The 21,323-nt window shown below is 35.4% G+C and overlaps 1 protein-coding gene across 4 annotated transcripts in view; it reads right to left on the reverse strand.

The window, feature by feature from the left end:
- Nucleotides 1-15,365: 15,365 nt before the first annotated feature.
- The window catches only part of IKZF2 (IKAROS family zinc finger 2), a 145,694-nt gene continuing 139,736 nt past the window's right edge, over nucleotides 15,366-21,323 (reverse strand). For all 4 annotated transcript variants that reach the window (XM_053598210.1, XM_053598208.1, XM_053598209.1 and 1 more), the window contains one exon: nucleotides 15,366-17,626. In XM_053598210.1, the coding sequence (XP_053454185.1) occupies nucleotides 16,902-17,626 (725 nt within the window). In that variant the 3' untranslated portion in view covers nucleotides 15,366-16,901. The remainder of the gene's footprint in view (nucleotides 17,627-21,323) is intronic.

Consider the following 21,323-nt stretch of genomic DNA (forward strand, 5'->3'; position numbering starts at 1 on the left):
TAACATTGTTAAGTCATAAAAAGAACATCTTTTTATTAATCATTTTCCTGCTCTTCCAAGTCCATAATACCATGGAACATAGTGTTCATTTTTTATTTCATCAAAATTAGACTTGCATAATATTCATCTCAGTTCTTCAGATACAATAACTTGTGCATCTTAACTCTCAAAGTAGTAGTAACTTCATATTTTAGAAAATTCAGACCAAAAGAAATTCTCCAATTTTATAACTATTTCTGTTCCTGATGTTCTTTCCATATATGGAATAATCTGTATGTTCAACTACTTTTTTAATTAATTCTCTTCCATATCATCTCATTAAAACACAGCCAAGGGCTGGTCACAGTGGTTCATGCCTATAGTCCCAGCACTCTGAGAGGCTGAGGCAGATGGATTGCTGGAGTCCAGGAGTTTGAGACCAGCCTGAGCAAGAGGGAGAGCCCGCCTCTACAAAAAATAGAAAAAAATTAGCTGGGCATTTGTCCCAGCTACTGAGGAGGTTGAGGTGGGAGGATTGCTTGAACACATGACTTTGAGGTTGCAGGGAACTATTACGATGCCACTACAATTTAGCGGAGACAATAGAATGAGACCCTTGTCTCAAAAAAAACATTATCCTTCTTACTTCTACTCATTTTTGTTTTATCTGGCAAATATATAAGGTCCTGTGGCTTTCTTCAATATCATTATCTCTATAACATCATGTCGCTCTTTCTCTCTTTCTCTTTTTTTACTATTTGTAAATTCTCTTACAAGCAGGTTGGGGCAGTGGTCTTCTTAACTTCTGCACTATCAACTCACTTCAATCACTACCACAAACTTACTTTCCCCTAAAACCAAATTGGCTATTTTTACTGAAAAATACATATGAACATAGAAAAACAAAGAATAATCATGATTACAATAATGTTTAACAAATAATTAGCAATAATATAATATGTCAATTATGCTTTATAATAATATAACCTACAATTCTTTATAGTAGCTGTAAATCTAATTTCAATATACTTGCATATTTTATGTTTGAGTCCTTGGTCCATACTTGTTAACTCCATAGCTTTAGGCAAGCCACTATATAATAGTAACTCTCTTGTTATTCCATCTAGAAAGTGGGCTGACAATGGCATTCACATCATAGGACTGTTTTGAAGGTGAAATAACTAAAACATGGAAATCATCATAGTACTTACGCATGACATGGACTCAATAAAAGGTAGCTGTTGTCATTAATTTTAACAGAAGATTCTTATTCTTATTCTTTTTTTGATACAGAGTCTCACTTTGTTGCCCTGATAGAGTGCCATGGCATCACAGCTCATAGCAACCTCAAGCTCTTGGGCTTCACTGATTCTCTTGCCTCAGTCTCTCAAGTAGCTGGGACTACAGGCGCCCGCCCCAATGCCCACCTATTTTTTGGTTGCAGTTGTCATTGTTGTTTAGCTGGCCCAGGCCAGATTCAAACCCACCAGCCTCGGTGTTGTGGCCAGAGCCCTGCCCACTGTGCTTCAGGCACCACCTCCCACAAGATTATTGATATAGTTGAGTTTAATGACTAAGATAGATCAGAGAGCTAAGCCCCTGAAATGAAGGAAGTCCAAACTGAGATGTGCTATAAACATAAAATGCACCCTGTATTTCAGAGACTCAGTATGAAAAACAAAGAAGGTATGTTTCTAATAAGTTCATACATGTTGAGATGATAAATAGGATTAAATTAACTATATTAAAATTTCATTTGATTTTAATATTTTTAATTTGGCTACTAGAACAAATTTTAATTATACATGTAGATTGCACTGTGGTACATATTGTATTTCTATTGCATAGCTGTAGATGACAATCACACAATCATGCATGGGGTTAGGTTTACTTATCAGTCTTGTCATAAACTTTCTCTCATGTGAAATGTTGTGACCTATAATGAACTTGTAATATATGTACTATATATGTACTACTATGTACTATATAATTTAAATATTTTGAAATCTTTAATTATATGACATATAGGAGATATTCTCTTAGGATTATAAATTTTTACATGATCTAATTTATATAGATAAAATATACTATATTAAAATGTTTCCTTTTACATAATATTTACAAGATGCTCTCTTTATGTAGTCTATAAAGATAATGAAGATATACTTCGACATCATAAATTTATATGCCCCATTAATTTATATGCGTGTGGGTAACTGAACACCTGCATGATAATGAATGGGAAAACTTGTTTTTACTCTAAAGCATGCAGGTTACCAGAAAATCATTAATAGGAATGAGGTTAAAAAGTGGTCCCGGAGAAGTCTACATAATAAAGGAGATTGTCCAAAAGCTGTGTGAGGGTATAGGGTTGTTCTATAACCACACATCCTGTGTTTTACTGTGATCTTGAGCATCATTTGACTATGATGAAACCCCAGTCTCCAATCGTATGATTAACTAGTTGTAAAGAATGAAGGCTTACATAAATAAATTCACCAAAAGACTCATGAGATTCTCAGTTTCCATCTCTGTAAATTGAGATGATCATCAACAACCCCCAGCTCAAAAGAAAATAATGATGCATGAGATGGTCAAATAAGTAACCACAAACATATACAAAGCACCTACTTTTTACCTTTGCCACATGTATAAAACAGAATGATTCCTAAATATTCATCTACCCTACATGTCACAAAGAAAAATAAGAAACTGCTCAAACATTTTGAGGAGAGGAGAGGAGAGACATTCTCTTCTCTGCTCAAAACAAAAAATAAGAAACTACTCAAACATTCATGAGAGGAGAGACACATATGGCTGGATTCCCTTGACCTGTTGAGGGACAGAGGGTCTCTCTGGGACAGGGCCTTAAGCCCATATCTCTCTCCTGATAGTAACGTGGTAACTCTGATTTCCCACTAGACATTTCCACTTGGATGTTATACAGTTATATATATCACAATCAACATGTTCCACACACTTGTCATCTTTCTAACCCTTGAATCTATCTCTCCCTGTGTTTTTAATGTCAGCAAGCACATTAATTCCTTAAACTTTAGATTATTTTTCTAGTGGATACTATAACAGGAACCAATTATACAGAAAGGAAGAGAGAGAAAGAAATGGAAAGAAATTATGATTTCTGCAATTTTCAAAGTAAACTCAAATTTTAATTTTGGGAATTAAATCATCTGCACATTTCATCCTCTTAAATTCTTATCCTGTAGGCTAATTCTGTGGATATTTGCTTAAATTTCTCCAAGGACACAAAATGAACTCCTGAAAAATCTCAGAATAATAATGTTCACTGGGAAAGAAACCTAGAATGATAATCTCTACTTGATTTTGATTTCTCTAGTACGATTTACCAAGTAACTTTTTTAGGAATCTTAAAAGAAAAGAAGAAAAACACATACATCTTCAAAGGCTAACACTGTACTCTCTACACCTTGAATCTAGCTTTAAATTTAAGTTAAAATTAAGTTGACATTAGATTTAAATTTACATTTTAAAATATATATATATTCTTTTACAACTTCTACAGACTGTTTAGTATTACTCAATAAACGATGAGGATATTCTTCACACTTAGATCCATTATAGGCTTATGTTATTTACAGTAAAATATCCACAGTCCTTGCTGTGTCATGAAAGGTGTTACTACATATAAATCAGGTCTGCTTTGTGATAAATGAGGTGAGGTAAGTCACTCACTCTTACTGTCATTCAGATGGCCAATGAAGTGCCTGTCCTTGTTTCTCCAAATTAGTTTTATTATGGAGTTCTGTCACAACAGTCTAGACAAGTGGAATGAATTAGATGTAATGGATCAAAACAAATTTAGAAGAGTAAAACAGGCACTGGGTCAATTATCCCAAGACTATTGTATTTGTAACTTGAACAGTCTCAAAATATTAAAAATACATCTTTAAAAAAAGTAGACAAAGGCTTTGTTTTTGAGAAATACAGGGTTATTTATAATCCAGCTTACAGAGAACTAAAGAACAACCAGTAGATAAATAGAAATCAGAGAGTTTATGGATTTAAAATGTAATAAGTGAATAAATTATGCTAGTTGGACCCTAACCCTGTAATGGTACATTATTATAGGTGACACTCACTGTTCAGGGGCAGCCTGACAGACTGTCATTACTGACACAAGATACTTGGGTAAACCAAGCTACCAGAGGACACTAGTATTTCCCAAAGTGACTTATAAACCTCTATGTGATGACTAATAATTATACACACATTGGAAAGGTGGATGGCGAGAACTACCAATGTTTATGTGAACCACATGATCATAGAAAGGAAAACACATACCCCTCATTATGTTGTTAATTTCTGGGGTTTCTTAAGTGTTTTCTTTTTCTTTTCTTTGTTATTATTTTTTAAACTGAGCTGACCATGTCCTGTTTTTTATATTCTGTGAGTCAGATACAGGAGTACCTGTATGACACATGTAACTAACACAGGCAGACAGAGTATCCTAACATACTTAGGACAGATTAGTCATTAATAAGAATCATTAAAATAATCTACATCAATGGAATGATAGGTTAGTAAACTTTTATATAGCCCCACAGTCATTAGACCATATCTACCTCTTTAGAGGTAAGTTTTTAAGTTTTCTATAGAGTAGAAAATATGAACCAGGAGATAAATTAAGAAGAATTCAAAATACATTAGCATAAATGGTCAATTATTAAAGCTGAGATAAATCACATTGAGTATGGTGGCCAATACTTCATAGAAAGTCGAACATTTTTGTCATGTTTATCAGCATAGTATAACTTAAATTGCTGTTATTGCATGTTTGTTTTAGAATTTCAACTAAAAACTAAAAAGCATAAAGGGTATTAATGTAGAGTTCATCTTTTATTTCAAAAGATTTAGGAATGACCCACTTTATATCTTAAAGATCCATGGAAGCTACCTGAATTCTTCAAGGAGAATTAGGAACAAATTCTTCTCTTTATTCTCGCCTGCAGCAGTTTCTCTTATGCTTGTTATGTGATCAAGTGATCACTTTCTTAGCTGTAATCAGACTTATCAAGACATTAAAGAAGCAAGCAAGATGACTCTGGGCTTACACTTGTAGCTTGGAAAATGTATCTGTGTTATGGTATAGCCAAACTATCATTTGTTAGGATGACTAAAACGTAATTTGGCTAAGAGTCTGGAAAAACATGAGTCACATTCTGTCCCAGTTTTTCCCCCTTTGACTGTTATCAAATGATAGTAACATATACTCACATTACAACCTGATGCAAATAAACAATAAACAGTGAAGGAAGGTGGGGTAGGGCGGAGAGACAAAGAATAGACTGTCTGAAGGCCAAAACATTAGGTTACTTACTTACACATTAGAAGGAAGACTGGGAGAACATCACAGTCGGGGTAACTACAGCAACTGTTCCTTGAAGACTGGGAAACTTGTCAGGTCAAAACCAAAGATTCCAAGTGGTAGTACGTGTTTCAGTCCTACGGGCGGACAATATGAGAGAGGAACTTAAGGTAACTATGTCATTCACTTGAAAATGAATAGTTGGGATTGATGTTTTAGGTGATAGAATTAACAGCAAAGAGATAAATTAGTACATAGGTTTTAGCACCTAAGAAGAACAAGCACAATTTTCAGGCTGCTCACTGAAACTGAAAGGTAAATGACAACTGAAAACACCAGGGTACCATCGCCAGAGCTTCCAGTACTGATAAATCCATGTATTCATGATGAGTTGGCTCAAGGATTTTAAATGGAGAGGATCCAAAAAACAAATTATAAATACTGGAAATTACATTCTGCAATGAAAGTAAAAAATACAGGGATATGGATAGAGTGATTTAGAAAAAGGCAAAGAATTCCATCGACTGTGAAGAAAATTTAGTAATCAATAAAAACCCCACACTTATTAAGTAGAAATGGGGTCTTTAGAAGAGCACATTAGGATAATTTGTCCATTTTTAAAATTTTTGCAGTGAAATTTTAATTTCATGTAACTTTGGCCCTGCTACCTAAAACTGTATTTCTTAGCCCTCCTGACTGTTCATTTTGGGATAACTCTGTTCAAAAATTAGAAAAAGCAAAGCTTTACTTTTAAAGTATGCCTGCTGATTTTTCTTCCCCTCTATTAATAATGTTTATCTATCAAATGCTGAATAGATGGGTTTAGAAATAAAAACCTGAGCTAAGTATATCTGGAATTAGAGTTCAGTTTTAGCTTTTTCACTGATTTGGGGTGTTTATAAACAAAATCATAAACAATCTGAACCTGTTTCCTTGCCCACAAAGTGAAGATAAAATATCAGATACCCTATATTCCGTAGGAGCAATGTGACAGTGAATTAGATGGAGCCAAGAACAATTGTGCTCATTTGTAAAGGACTCATAAAAAAGGACATGGTATATATTCTGATTTTGTTAAATTGCTCATATTGAAAGAGATTGTATATTTTAGAGTAATCAGAACTGTGACAGGGTCAAGGATGATAAAATAGATAGAAAATGGTAAAACATTATGTAGAGAAGAGATGGGGGAAAAAGTTGATGTAGAGAAAGGTGAGAAGGAAGGAGAGAAAGGAGACAGAAAGAAATGTAGGTAAATAATATAATAAGAAAAACATGGGAAGGGAAAAAGAAAAAAAAAGATGATGATGGCACTGGACTGGGTTATTCTTTTTCCAATGTATAACATCCATTTTTATTACTCTAATAGCCAAATGCTCTGGGTAACCTCAACTCTACTTTTGAGTAAGAAGTATTTGAGTTGGAGATTACATTACGTAATGTTTTCTCAACATTTGGTGTTGGCCGAAGTCTTTTAAGCTTTTATGTGCACCAGAGTGCCGTCTTGTTTGGGCTGAGGGCACTGTTGCTGCTCCTCTTAGTTCAATTCTCAATGAAGGGGTTTCCCTCCGCACTCCTAGTGAAGGGAGTTGATTCGGATCCCAATCCCCATCTATTGGGGGGTGGTGGGATGACAACAGGGTGACACCTCTTTCTTTAGTCAAAGGCTTACCTACGGCCCACTGAAGCCCCACACAAACCTTACCTTACCTCCTTTTGTACCTTTTGCTTTTTGGAGCACTTAAAAATCTTGCTTCTTCACAGATGATCCAATTGATTTGATGAGCGGGTTCATACAGCTCTTCTAGGGGTTTCTAGAACAAACAATTCAACACCAGTATGGGCAGTATCTATTTTTTACTGTTTTGAGGAATTTGTTCTTTGCCTGATAAATTTCAGGTTAGAAACAGTCTGATCCCAGACATAGTCTAGGATCATACAGTAGCAGTCAGGACAAGAAAAAAGCTAACACTTTATCCTGTCAATTTCCCCCCGTGCTTTATAGAGACATTTTTCTTGGGTATTGTGCCAAACAAGAGAAATGCACCAAAATTCAACTTTACCAGTTGTAATCCTTGTTGGAACCACTAGTGAGAAGTCAGAAAATCACACTAGAAACTTTCAATAGGGCTTATTAACCAAAAATGGGCTTATTAACCAAAAATGGGGTTTTCTTGAAGTTTAATGGGTCTGTCTTCTAATCCTCTAATAGCAGGCGGTGAAATTTCTAAAATGCTACATGAAATCCTTTCACCATGTGGCTTACACCCCAAGAATAGAACTTTGGCTTGAACATATTGACAAAGTCTTACAATCCTATCAAGATTTCAATTATTCATCATTTCTCTGAGGTATTGCAATGGAAAAGTCAAGAGCATATACCATATTTAAATTTTTTTTTCATTTGGGTCTTTTTGATACCATAAACAAGAAAAGATACCATGAAAAGGAGAATTTGATATTCCTCCTGATCCTGAAGGGAACCTTCATAATAATACTAGATGGGAATTTGGTAAATTCATCCTTTTTGCTTTGGTATTTCCCTTTTTTTGCATTGCCCCCTATGCAAAATTGGGTTAGTATCTAGTATTATGATACAGTTGAGGAAGGAAAATTTCATTTGAATTTGTAGTATTTTTTATTCTGTGATGTTTGGAAGTGAAATCATGGTGGAATGTGATAAATATCCATGAAATTCTATAAATACGTAGCAATGAAGGAAAACTAATAGCTATCTCAAATATGATGGCCTTTAAATTGGCATGAGGGCTAAGTGAACAGCTAAACTCAAAAATGAGTTTGCAATCATATGTGCCCTTTTACAACTCTGGTTCTGAAGATGTTTATAACAAAACAAACTTCTCATCCACTTTTAGTACTCTAATAACCAAATGCCCTGGGTCACCTCAATTATACTTCTGAACAGGGAATATTAGAGTTGGAGACTCTTATGTTTTACATAAGTGGTGTTGGCTGAAGTCTTTTAAGCTTTTATGTCCACCAAACCAGAATCCATCCTCGCTTCTGTTTGGGACCACAGCATTGATATAAAAGGAGCTCTGTTGCAAAAGATGAACATTCATGAAATCTGAGAGATGAGAAGTTTGTGGTTCCTGTAGTGATAGTAAAACATGAAGAACCAGTAGCTAAGCTTTTGCCAATGTGATCAAACAGTCTCTATGACTTAATCCTTAGTTTTATGCTTGTCTGACTTCCAGGAAATGCTGGTTCACTTGGTGGATCACTTGGGCCACCGTGTACTTCACTGAGCACTTTGACAAGTCATAATTTTCTTTCCTCAGGTCTTTCTTTTTTCTTCTATGAAAAGGGGATAGGCTTGGACATATATTCCTTATATTTGTTTCAAAGGGAAAAAAGGGGTACATATGAAAACTGTCTGAAGGGCAAAGTTCTCATCTTTAACAAATCATGGAGTTTTTTATTCTCTGCTCTGGCAGGGTACACAGTAACGATGATGATGGGCTATTAACTGAGATGACATGTATCCAGGCTCTAGGACAGGAATCATGACACACACACACACACACACACAATGGCAATGGTAGCTTAAACAAGCCCGGCACTATTCAACATTTAGTTTTCTGTATTTGGAAGATGTGTTTGCGTACAAAATTTTCACCAGAAAGTTTTTATAGCAAACTTTTTATGTCAGAAGTTTATTTTATTGGTAAAATATTAAATAATATACAGAATTAAAAACTGCACTTACACTTCTGAGAAGAAATAAATCTTGGACAAATTATATGCTTGTTCCTGAGATTCCCTAAATCTTTTCCAGTAGCTGTGCACTCAGACAGTACAAACCTTTATAATATAATCCTTTTCACAAAGTATTACAAAGTTTTTGCAGCTTCTTTAGTTGTACACACATACACACACTCACACATGCATATACAACACTCATACACATATACACAGTACACACATACATGCTCGGAAACATGGATGTGTGCGCAGTAAAAACAAAATACAAGTCCCACATTTTAGTCTGCAGTGATAGAACTGTTTAGCGGAGGTCTCCAAATCAGTATGTAGTAGAGTGACTTGTCACACAGCTGCAAAGACTGTTTCAGTATTTCCGTAGTCAACCTCATATGCTGAGGTGCGGTATTTGAGCCTTAAAAAAACTACATTACACTGAGCAAACCCGACATACAAGGTCTGGAATTTTAGCTTTACATATATATTTATATTTATATATATATATATATATATATTTCTTTTTTAAACAATAGTTTTTATTTCCCCAAATTAGTTTGAAAAAAATGAGGTTTACTGGTTTGACCTTTTTTTCTTTTCTTTTCTTTTTTGCTTCTAAAACTCAAAATATCCTAGAAACTGTCAAGCAATTAGTCTTTAAAATAGTCTAATTACCTTTGGTATTGTTAAAGAAAAAATATCTAAAAGGGCCAAGACACATACTGTACAAACACAGTAATTGCCTTTAAAGGAAATGCTAAAGAAATGTTATCTTTTAACAAAACATGTATTTACATTACAGCAGTTTTACCACAGGGGCACAAGTATAAAAAAAAGAATATCAGCACACTACATATAAATATGTATGACACAAAAAATACTTCTTACTTAAATTTGTCTAAAAACAGAACTGCTCCAAATATTTCTAAAAATTTTTCTCCAATAGGTGAGATGTAAGTGTTTAAAATTGAGCTAAGTGCTTTGCTTTTATTTTAAAGTTCATTTCTAAAAGGAGAGAAATGAAACACAAATATTAAAAATTAGGTTCTTAATTTAGAGCATTGGGCAAGGATTTGAGAAAAAAATCCAATCTGCAAAAATTTCAACTTTCGGACACATTTCCCAGGCGACAGAATACTAAATACAATGGAAATTCAGCCTAAATAAAGATACCATGAGATTTCCACCTGTGTTCCACATTCTCTATTATTTTGACGGGGAGTGTTTTTGCTTATTGTGTCCTTTAACACAATTATGATTTTCAAAGGTTTCTTTTCATCGTTAGCTAAAGAAAGACTGGGTCAGAAAAAACAAAACAACAACAACAACAAAAACTCACCATAGTTTTTAAGACTTCAAGGGAATTATTGCACTTGTACAGACAGAAATAGTATCTTTTTAACTAATAGCAGAAGCAATCATTCTGGGATTGCAAATAACACATGGTCTAAAAGGTCCAGGTATTAAGAACAAATATGGAGCCTGAAGACCCCTCCAAACCTGGAATATTAATATAGTAATGTTAAAGCATTTTTCTCCCTATTGGGAGAAATTTAAGACTCTCTGCTTTATGTTTTTAAAATCTTTCTAAATATTTGCAAAAAAATGACTAGTCTTTCAATATACACATTTTCAGAGGAAAGCCAAATCAGAATGTAAAATACAACAAAAAAGGAAGGCAAACATGCTACAATTATATAATTTCTGAAGTGATGTTTTAGGTGCCCAAAGTTTGAAAGTGAAAGTTAACACGGAAGTTATACAGCTTACTATTTTTAATCCAATCGCTTCTCTTTTTAATATAAAACTACACTTGAGTATAAAAATATGTCAGCAGATTACACAGCCAACAAAAATCACAAACAAAACAATTAAGGACCAATGAATTGGAAATAAGAGTTGACCTAATCTTCAAACTAGTAAGGAAAGAGAGGCAAAGACATTCGGAGACAATGATGAAAGGGAGCTAGACAGAGAAGAAAGGTTTGGGAGATACTACAAAACTTAAGTAGAAATAACAAAAGACTTTGTTACAAAGAAGGGCAAGTGATTTATGTTCAAAATCTGACAGTGCTTAACTGTCAAATTTTGTCACAGTTTCAGAATTTGAACTACTTAAAAAACAAAACAAACAAACAAAAAAAACCCTAGAAAACAAAACCCAGATTCCGTCCCTTGTTACAGTGTATTCATTAAAAAAAAAAAAAAAAAAATCCATTTCCAGTAAATTAAATTAAGTAAAATCCTGATAAGTGCATAGTAGGGAATTCAGTGACCTCCACTCATTCAAGAAGCTTTCTCACTGTGTGTCACTTGAGGTAATTTGAAAGGCCCAATTCACTGCAAACTGGCTTATTTGTACCTATATCAAGTTATATGCTGTACTTTATGTGGCGTAACAGAGGGCCTCTAAATTGTATATTTTATTCACAATAAAAAGGACATCTTAGAAAACTAGTCATTCATGTACCACTGTCTGTATGGGATAAAAGTTAACTCACAACAAATTTATACAGAAAATATACAAATGCAATGTTATAGGAGAAAAATCCCATATACAGAATTAAGAACTTATTCCTAAGAGTGCATGTGAAAAATATCCACAAACGTACAGTACAGCAAGATAAAACTAAAAAGCTAGAAATAGAATATTACATAAAAATCTTATGGAAATTCCAAAATTTTAGGTTTTTGCAATAAATGTAAAAATAGTCAAGGTGTCATTATTTGGCCTAGCAATACACTATGATAAAAAGAAACACTAGCATATCACAGCGTCTTGGTCATATGACATTTGCTTTGTATAACCAGCAGCTCTTTCTTTTTTCTTAAACTGTAATATCCCAACATATCCATGGCAAATAATACACAACCATGGTATGAAACCATTTGAGATTAAGCTTTGGAGAACAGCAATGTGATATGACTATTCAGTTTTGTTTTGTTCAAGAAGAATTAATTACCAGCTTTTTTATGTTATTCCATCAAATATTCAGAGATTAGAAAATAGAGGTCCCAGGACTAGAACAATACTAGTCTGGAAATGAAAATCCCAAACAATACTGCATTTTATTGACTAAAAATTCCCCTAATAAATCCCTATGAAATACAGAAATAATTCTTCCTTAAAAAAAACAAAACAAAAACACATTACCATAATTCAATTCACAGGTAAAATTTCATTCTACCTTACATTTTACTTGTATGATCTTGTAATGATATTTATAAATACTATGAAACTAAGAAGATATTAAAATCTGGTTCCAAAGTTTTCTTTTACTTTTAACAGCTGAGCTGAAGTTTCTATATTGGAAATTGCTCTAAAGATTTGCCCTAGGAACACAAATATGAATTACATAGTACTCATTTTTAAGTGATTTTTAAAAATGCACAAAGTATTGCAGGGCTATAATAGCTCACCAATACTCTCAATGCATTTTAAAAAGGCACCAATATAACATTTTTTATTAGTATTTAATACATCAAATTCTGGATTTTAAGAGACCAGTTACTGTATATTTTAATTATTTTGCAGAAACTGGAGGATTAAAAATATTTCTGAGATAACTTCTATATATACAAATTTCAATTTCATCCCCTCATATATACATACACTCTTTTTTTGGATTTGGGGAATTTTCTGGTTTAGAATAACCTTCATACAGATAAGACTTGTTAAAATAACATATAAATACAAATGAAGGTAACAAATGTAACATCCCTTTTTATAGAAAATGAACAAACGAAAGTTCTAAAGAAAATGTTAGCTAGTACCTTTTACAGTATTAATTCTGTCTGGAGAGTAGGGCAGACAGTTATTTTGTTTATATTTTTAGTCTCTTTTGCTTTTTTCTACCCTAAGCGATAGTATAGAATAAGACTTGGAAAGTAATAAAAACATAATTTTCATCTGAATGCTCTAATCTGATGTAAATTTTGTTAAGCAATAAAAAATAGCATAAAGGGGCGGCGCCTGTGGCTCAGTGAGTAGGGTGCCAGCCCCATATGCCGAGGGTGGCGGGTTCAAACCCAGCCCCGGCCAAACTGCAACCAAAAAATAGCCGGGCGTTGTGGCGGGCGCCTGTAGTCCCAGCTGCTACCGGGAGGCTGAGGCAAGAGAATCACGTAAGCCCAAGAGTTAGAGGTTGCTGTGAGCCGTGTGACGCCACAGCACTCTACCCGAGGGCGGTACAGTGAGACTCTGTCTCTACAAAAAAAAAAAAAAAAAAAATAGCATAAAGACTCAGGGTTTTGTGAAGTGTGTAACTGAGAAAAAGTGTGTAACTGAGAAAGCCATTCAAAAAATCTATTGAGCTCACTAAAATATTTGCCAAGTAAAAGTTGGTAATATTTATTTTCTATATTTTCTTCTTATTCAAAAATGAATTTATGATTTCTTCAAATTGATTTCAAGTCAGCCTGAATTTATTTTTTCATGGTTTGTTTCACCTTGTTCTGGAAGTAGATAATAAAGTTTCAAGGGGTTTAAGTTTAATAGTTGCCACTAGTCCTAAAAACACACCAGTAACTTCTTTAGTAATTCTTAATACAATCTGGTAAAGAAAACCCACCTAATTGCTCACGTATTGACTATAATTTAACTCTATCTTTTTACAATACATCTGATCAGTCTAACTGCTCCTTTGCATGACTCTTTTTTTAAAGAATGTGTGTGATACACACACAAGTACACATTATGAGTTATGTATATAATTGCCTGTATGTGTGTAGGAGAGTTCCCACCTTGTGGCCAAATCTAATTCTAGTTTTTTATTCTCCCATTTTGTCCCTTTAGAAAATTACCAACAGAAAGTTTCGATAACTTAAAATCTCTTCCAGTCTGCCTAGTGATAACTTCTACTGTTTTAAAAAGCCCAATTAGAATGGCTCTTAAAACATGATTCATCACTTGTAGAGAGTGATTGGAGATAAAATTCTGGGCCAAATTAGGCCAAAGCAATGTGATGAATTTCTGAATTTTTGCCAAACTGGAAATTACAGAGAATAACCCATTTTCACGTTCCTCAAATACTTTCCGTAATGTGAAATCTCACCTAAATAAACTGTGGGCATGCAACTGTTATGTAAAACTTGATGTATTTGGTTTGTGACCCTTATATTTATTTTTAGGTGCTACCTACCACCTCGCATATTTCCTTTTGTGAAGAAAAGGCATGCAAATATAGCCATCTAGAGTTTCTCAGAAAGCACCAGGTCCACAAAAATCCTTTCTAACCGGCAAGTTTGAATTGACCTTGCTTGTCCTTATTTGTCTCTGCCACACCCTGAGCCATCTCCACCCCTTTCTGTTCCTCAGATCATGAAGCTAAGAAAACACAAGTACACACTTGCAGCAAATGCACTCTCACAACCATTAACTACCTTCAATAAAATAAATTCCCCAAAAGATGAAATCAGGAAAACAAAGTTTAGTATTAGGACTGTCTTCATAAGGGAACTACACAACTCTTTAGGTCCATCTAAACTTAGTCTCATCCCAGTGCAGGTAGGTACATGATTGTTCATGCACTGGGAGAAAAAAAGTAAGGAAGAAAATTCATAGATAATGCCAGCAGAAATTAACATATAGATAAAACAGCTTAAATTATGAACATATTGACTGGCATCCAAATGTTTCATTAAATTATACCAAAACTCAAAATCATGAACCTTAAAATCATTTACTTCGTCTAAAAGAAAATGGCATTCCAATTATTATTTGGGAGTGGTTAGGGTAGATGGGGAATAAGGGGTTCTGAAGGACATGTTTTACCTTGGAATAAACTGTATGATCACAATGTACAAGGCAGGCAGCAAAATGGGTAATAGCTGACATTCTACACATGTCTAATACATTCTCTTAGATTTAAAGGAGCAGTTTGGCAATTTTTCCAAAAATAATTATGATAGGGACTAGTAAAAAAGACAGCTCAGTTCTAACCATTTTTGTCTAATTCTAGCAGTGTTAGTGCTCAGAAGCACTTTAAATAAACAAATGGTAAATAAGAAAATGAGCTTAGAGCAGTGATGGAGCCAGACTCACTTATCTGTCCACAGTTCTGTAGTTTTGGTAATTCTCATACCACACTGTATTAAGAAACATAGTTTCAGCATCCTATTTAATAACCTTTTAGAGCAGTTATCAGTTACTACTTAACAGAATTTCAGTATTCACAAATGGTTATCAGATAATCCAGTTGCAGACAAACATGAGCAGCAAGTTCTGCCTTCCAAGTGTGTTCCCCAAAAGGACCTGAATCAGTCTCACCGAATTCCTCCCCTCTGTTCTTTTGGACTGCAAAGAAAAAACCGAGCACCCATGCAAGTGAAATTAAAACATACACATGAAATATGGTAACCAATGACATATATGGATTAAGGAAGGGAAATTCTGTACTAAGGAACTGATTCATTTCTGACAAGGATTTATAGAGCTGAATATTTTTGAAACAGAAAGATGTGCAGGACCTATGGAGGTTCTGTTGATTCTAGACTCCCAGATGGGTAAAAAGTAAACTTGGTTGTTTTGTCTATAGTCCAATGTACAGGTTACATAGAAGTTCCCTTTTCTTTGCAGCAAAAGTAGTAAATATTATTACTGAAGAAATACTATAATAAATAGCCCTAGTTCAATAACCTTACTGGGTTCAAGTTACCACATTCAGGTCAAATTAGCAATTGCCCCGAGGAGATTTTGAAAGAAATAGCCTGCAGCAAGGCTTTTAAGACCTTCTGCTTGAAGAGTAAAAGATGAATGAACTATGGACAGAACACTGGGTGGTCACAGCTTGAAGAAAACAAGTGAAAAGAGAAATACCAGAAAAGAGATTTATAAGTGGGTTTTCCCCCACTGTTAGCCTAATTATATTTTTCTGCTGACTGGTTAACACTGATTAAATGCTGATTAAAGTGACAATCGTAAGCATACTTTTAGAAACAAATATGTATACCATGCTGCCATGACATCAAAACTTTAAAAGAAAACATCTCCAATTTCTGAAAAATAGACGTCCCTCACAGAAATTGACTGCCTGTTATCCACTCTTAGACCATATGTTATTTTGAAAACCACATAAAAATACTATTCATTAAAGGTGTTAGAAGTAAGGCTGCCAGGGTGTCTATAAAATGCCAGTCATCAAAACTATGGAAAAACAGTGCTAAAGTTTAGAAAAATAGGATCACAGGACCTCAGATGTATTGTAGGTGGTCCTTAACTACCTGTAGTTTAAAAGTTTTGCTATATGGTACAGTGTAAAACATACTGAATTAGAAATTCCATAGGGGGAGTAAACATAGAACCCACAACAACTCAACTCATCCTAGGAGTTATCACCAAAAATAACCATGTGTTTGTGTTCATGATCTCCAAAGAACAACAACAAAAAATCAGCTTACATTTTGAAACAAATTCTTTTTTAAAAGTACTTATACCATTCGCCAAATTCGTAACCAGAAAACTCTAAACTTTCCTGTCTTCAATCATAATCCTGAATATCAGTGACAAAACAGAATAGCATTTCTAGGTGAATCTATACGAATCAGGTGATTTTTTCAAAGAATGATATGTCTTATACCTATGAGTGGCAGAAATGAACTGCTCTTAGAATTCCCACAGAACAAACATGCCAAGTGATCAAGAAACAACACCCCCATCCCTTCTCTCTTCTCTTTCTTCCCTATTGTCATTAGGCAGAGCAAATGACACTGCGTCCACAAAATAAGAATTATCAACAGTAATAATATTAAAAAAAAAAAGGTATGCCAACATCTGAAGGAAGGTGGGATTGTAAGTGCAGTATTTCTTCATGTGCAGTTCTTTACTTCATAGGGGTCCCCTTTGGAATGAAAAGGCCTAGTGGAATGTGTGCTCCCCTCGGACAATGTGTGATGAAAACTCGTAACGGTCCTGGCTTCTGTAGCCACAAATGTTGCATTCCAGTGGGTCCCGGTAGCCATGGCAACCCATGTGAATGGTGTACATAACATGGTCTAGGAAAAGGACTCGGCAGTGCTCACACTTGAAGGCCCGAATCTGTTCTCCTTCTCCATTGAAGACCTTGTAGATGTCCTTCAGAGAGCCCTTAGGAGCCTTGGTAGGATCCAAAGCCTTGACATCCTCCTTCATGTAAGCTGGGCTTTGTTTCCTCTTGGGATTTAAGGCAGGGTTTCCTTGGTAGGATTGGTGGTCATCATGGCTGCTTTCTGAGTCAGTAGAATCCAGGCAGCTATTGCTGGGAGAGGCCTCTCTTTCCTGGGGTCGACTCTTTGGTCTAATAAGAGAGATAGGGCCATCCATGTTGTTATCGTGACTATCAGAGGTTTCCCTGCTAATGGGTCTTTCTATCCTATTTGGATGATAGACCTGAGAATAAGCTGAGCTTATAACTGGGGCCACCTCAGCGATTGTGCTTGGCGGGTGTTGCATCAGAGGGTGAAGGGCCTCAGCTCCAAGGTAGGTGATTGCATTGTTGATGGCTTGGTCCATCATATGAGACTGCATCAGCTCAGCCTCCTTCTCATATGTTAAGTTCATATCAAAGTGAATATCTGGGTAGCTGAATCGCATGATCTTTTCCCCTAAAAGGGAGAGCAAGAGGAAAGAAGAAGAATAAAAAGAATACATTAAAATTAGTGATTGGGATAAAAAATTTAAAAGGATACAGAGTTAAGTAATCACCTCTATTTTACACGGTTAGGTATATCTTATCCTTTAATATCAAGAGTTTGGGCTCTTTAATTCTTCTGAGACTCCCTGATACTTTTAACATGGAAAGAACACAAGCAATAAAAACTTCACAAGCCATTTGCACTTGTTCTGCTGCCATCACAGGAATGTACCTAGCTTGGAAGGTATCATTAAGTTTAACTTATTTTCATTTTCTATTAAAATTCTCACTTGAATAGAGCTCAGGAGCTATAGGAGGAAGAATAAATACCAGGTAAAAATAAGCCAGAGACTAAGCTTGTATTTGCATATTCCAAAAATCAGGGACCAAGCTACAAAGATCTGAGAGTGACAAGGTTATAACATGTCACCTCATTGTTTTTGTGTACGGTTAATTTGGTGGATTTAGAGGCTATTTCAGCAAAAAATCATACAGCCCAATATATGTCATTCTGGAGAATTAAAAAAAAAAATTATTGTTAAAAGCTCCATATCCTGAAAAAAGTGAATGATATTTAAAAATAAAATTAGGAGTTACTTCAACATGTAGATGTTCACCAACACGGTAAATATGTTTGTTTTGCTTCTTGAAATTGATGACTCTTCAATGTCACATCATCTCTTTTTCATTATTCTAATACCTGTGCTGGTATGCACCATTGTTATTTCTGCACTTTTTTTGATTAAAGTATGTCTATAGTTTTTTCAATATTGGTTACAACAAATATAATTTTACTTCAGTATTATACTTCAACATGATGTCTGAACATTAATTAGAAGATAGTTTGGGTGTTTAAAACATGAAAAGCAATATTAATTTTTCTCCAAATATTAAGTTTTAGACAGAATATTTCATCTTTTAAAAATTCTGTCCCTAACATAACATGATCTCTAACTATTTACTTAGTCATATAGATAGGTAAAACTTACAAATAAAAGCTACTTAAAATATTTGTGGACTTCTGATAAAGGCTTAGTATGTTGTGTAGAAGGATCCCTATCTTTTTTAATAGTGGCAAGCAACGTGGAGCCACAGAACTACTCTGAAAACACACATTAAGGTAGTTAGCATTATTTCAGATTTGATGAAATGGCCCCAAAGTGAGATTCATGTAATGAATGTAGTAATGAAAATGGGAGAAAAAAGTGCTGAGAAATTATCTGAGGGCATCCAATTCAAAACATTGTAGTGTTAAAAGTTTCACTTTTCACAGTGTTAAGCTGGATAAACCTTATCTATATTCTCAAAGAGCTTACAGTTTAGACGGAATGAGAGCAGTATAAGGATCACTTGTAAAACAGTGTGATGTGTTATGAGGTTAAAGAAGAGGAATATGTAACACATGCTAAGGGAGCAAAGGAAGACTTCTTGAAGGAAGTGGCATGGGGATAAGAACGTGATAGTAAATATTAGCTAAGTAAAGAAACATTGGGTGGAACAGTTGGTAGGAAAGATCAGAGGGCAAGACTTATAAATAGGAAACTGTGTACACTTCAATATGACTGAGAGCAGGTGAAAAAGACGAGTTGTGCATATAGGGCTCATTCAACTTCTAAGAAATTTACATTTTATCCTACAGAAATAAGAATTGAATGGGTTAAATGGAAAACCGGCCTAAATATATTCATTTAGCAAGAAGGTTTAGGAGGTTGTTGCCATAGAGATTATGATGGTATGAACTAGTGGCGTAGCAGTGAAAATGGAGTTGATAGAATGCAGAGAAATTTTAGAAACTACAGTTGCTAGGGCTTTGTGATTATTAGGCATAAGAGAATGATAAAGCGAAAGAAGCACGAAGTCCCGGTTTCTGGCCTGGGAAACTTAGAAAAGATGACGAATTTAGTTTGGGGAGAACTATGAGTAATACTCATGTCAAGTACTGAGATATAATATCAAACTCAGGAGGGAGAACTGGGCTTGTGATGGAGATGAGAGAGCCATCAGTTGGCAGAAAGCAACTGCTAAAGCCATGGGGATAGATCTCGTCACCCAGGCCCTGGCACAGTGTGAAGAAGGAGGGTCAAACATAGAATACCAGGAGTTTTATGCCGACCCACACATCAAGGCAGGTAGGATTCTTGTTCAGAGAGCCCTGAGCCTTGCTCTTCATGGAATGAGGAGTCTGTATGGCCAAGGAGTGTGCTGACCTGGAGCTCCCCAGACCACTCCCTGGAAACCCCGGATCCCAGAATTCCTTGCCCAGATGGCTCGGAGTCTGCTTCCAAGGTCTGCACAGTCCTCCTTGTGAGGTCCATCTCCTTAGTACCCACTATGTTGCTCCCCACGCATGTGCCGCGTATGGGGAGCAACGCAAAGAGAACAGGCATGATAGGCTGTGGTGGTTATGCACACGTGTGTACGGCCTCTTTGGTAATAATGGACAGAACCAGGAGTGGGTGTAAGACGGGAGCCTGCTGGAAGCCAGGGGGTGCTTTTACTTGTCTTGCCAAGGTCCGGTGTCGAGCTACAAGGAATCTGAAAATTCCTATGTATTTGGAATCTTCCAAGCTAGGAGGACAGAATGTAAGTTTTTCAGACAGATGTAGAAAATGAAAATGTTTAGGCACATGAATGGGGGGCCTCTGTTTGCACTTTGCCCCATTTTCATGGCTGTTAGGAGTAAGTCCATAAAGAAGACTGAGAAAGAGCAGTCAGAGAAGCTGGAAGCAAGGCAAGAGAGATCAGTGTCATAGAAACCAAGGAAAAAGTGTTTCTAAACGAAACATTTATAGTGGCAAATGCTCTCTAGGAGTTGTGTAAGATAGTGTATTAAAAGGGTCCACTGAATTTGGCACCATGGAAGCTAGTAGTGACCTCAATGAGAATGATTTCAATGGAGCGTGGGGAAGAAAGCCAGCTTACGTGGACTGGGAAATGAGCAGAAAGAAAGAAATCATAGAAAGCAAGCACAGAGAACTCTTTCAACAATTCCACGGTTGAAGAGAAGGAGAATATAGGTGGCAGCTAAAAGGAGACTTGGACTTAAGAGAAGTTTTTTTTTTTTTTTTTAATTAAGAGAGTTTATCACATTTAATGTTGGTAGGAAAATGCCATTAGAGAAGAGAAGTTAAAAATCGTAAGTCAGAAAGAGGAAAAATAATAGTATGAAGTACTTGTGGGAACAGGATAGGAGAATTCCAGGGACAAGAGGAAGAATTAATGAGAAAGAGGAGTCCTTCTACCACTGAAATAAGAAGTATTCATGGAGACACACAATTCTGTAGGTATGGTTGTATTACACTGAAATCATTTCTACTGATTTTATTCCCTATGAATATAGATAGATGATCACCATGGAGTGAAATACCATGTTTGCAGAGAGTAGAGAAAGATTGAAATGGCCATGGTGGAGAGTAGGAGAGAAGACGGTTCAAGGATGGATTAAAAGAGTGCTGCTGCACAGGATGGAGGACCAACCGATACTTGAGATCAGTAATTCATTTATCTGTAGTGACAGCCACTAATAAAGGTGGGAAGAGCTGAGATGTGAACAGAGAAAAGATGCTCAATGTGCTTTATGAGAGAGGGGGTGTCATTAAGAGAAGGTGATAGACGGGATAAGACAAGAGAGTCAAGATTATTGGTAAGAGTGGTGAGAGTGATGAGCC

The sequence above is a fragment of the Nycticebus coucang genome, chromosome 7, assembly GCF_027406575.1.
Source record: "Nycticebus coucang isolate mNycCou1 chromosome 7, mNycCou1.pri, whole genome shotgun sequence".
NCBI lineage: Eukaryota > Metazoa > Chordata > Mammalia > Primates > Lorisidae > Nycticebus > Nycticebus coucang.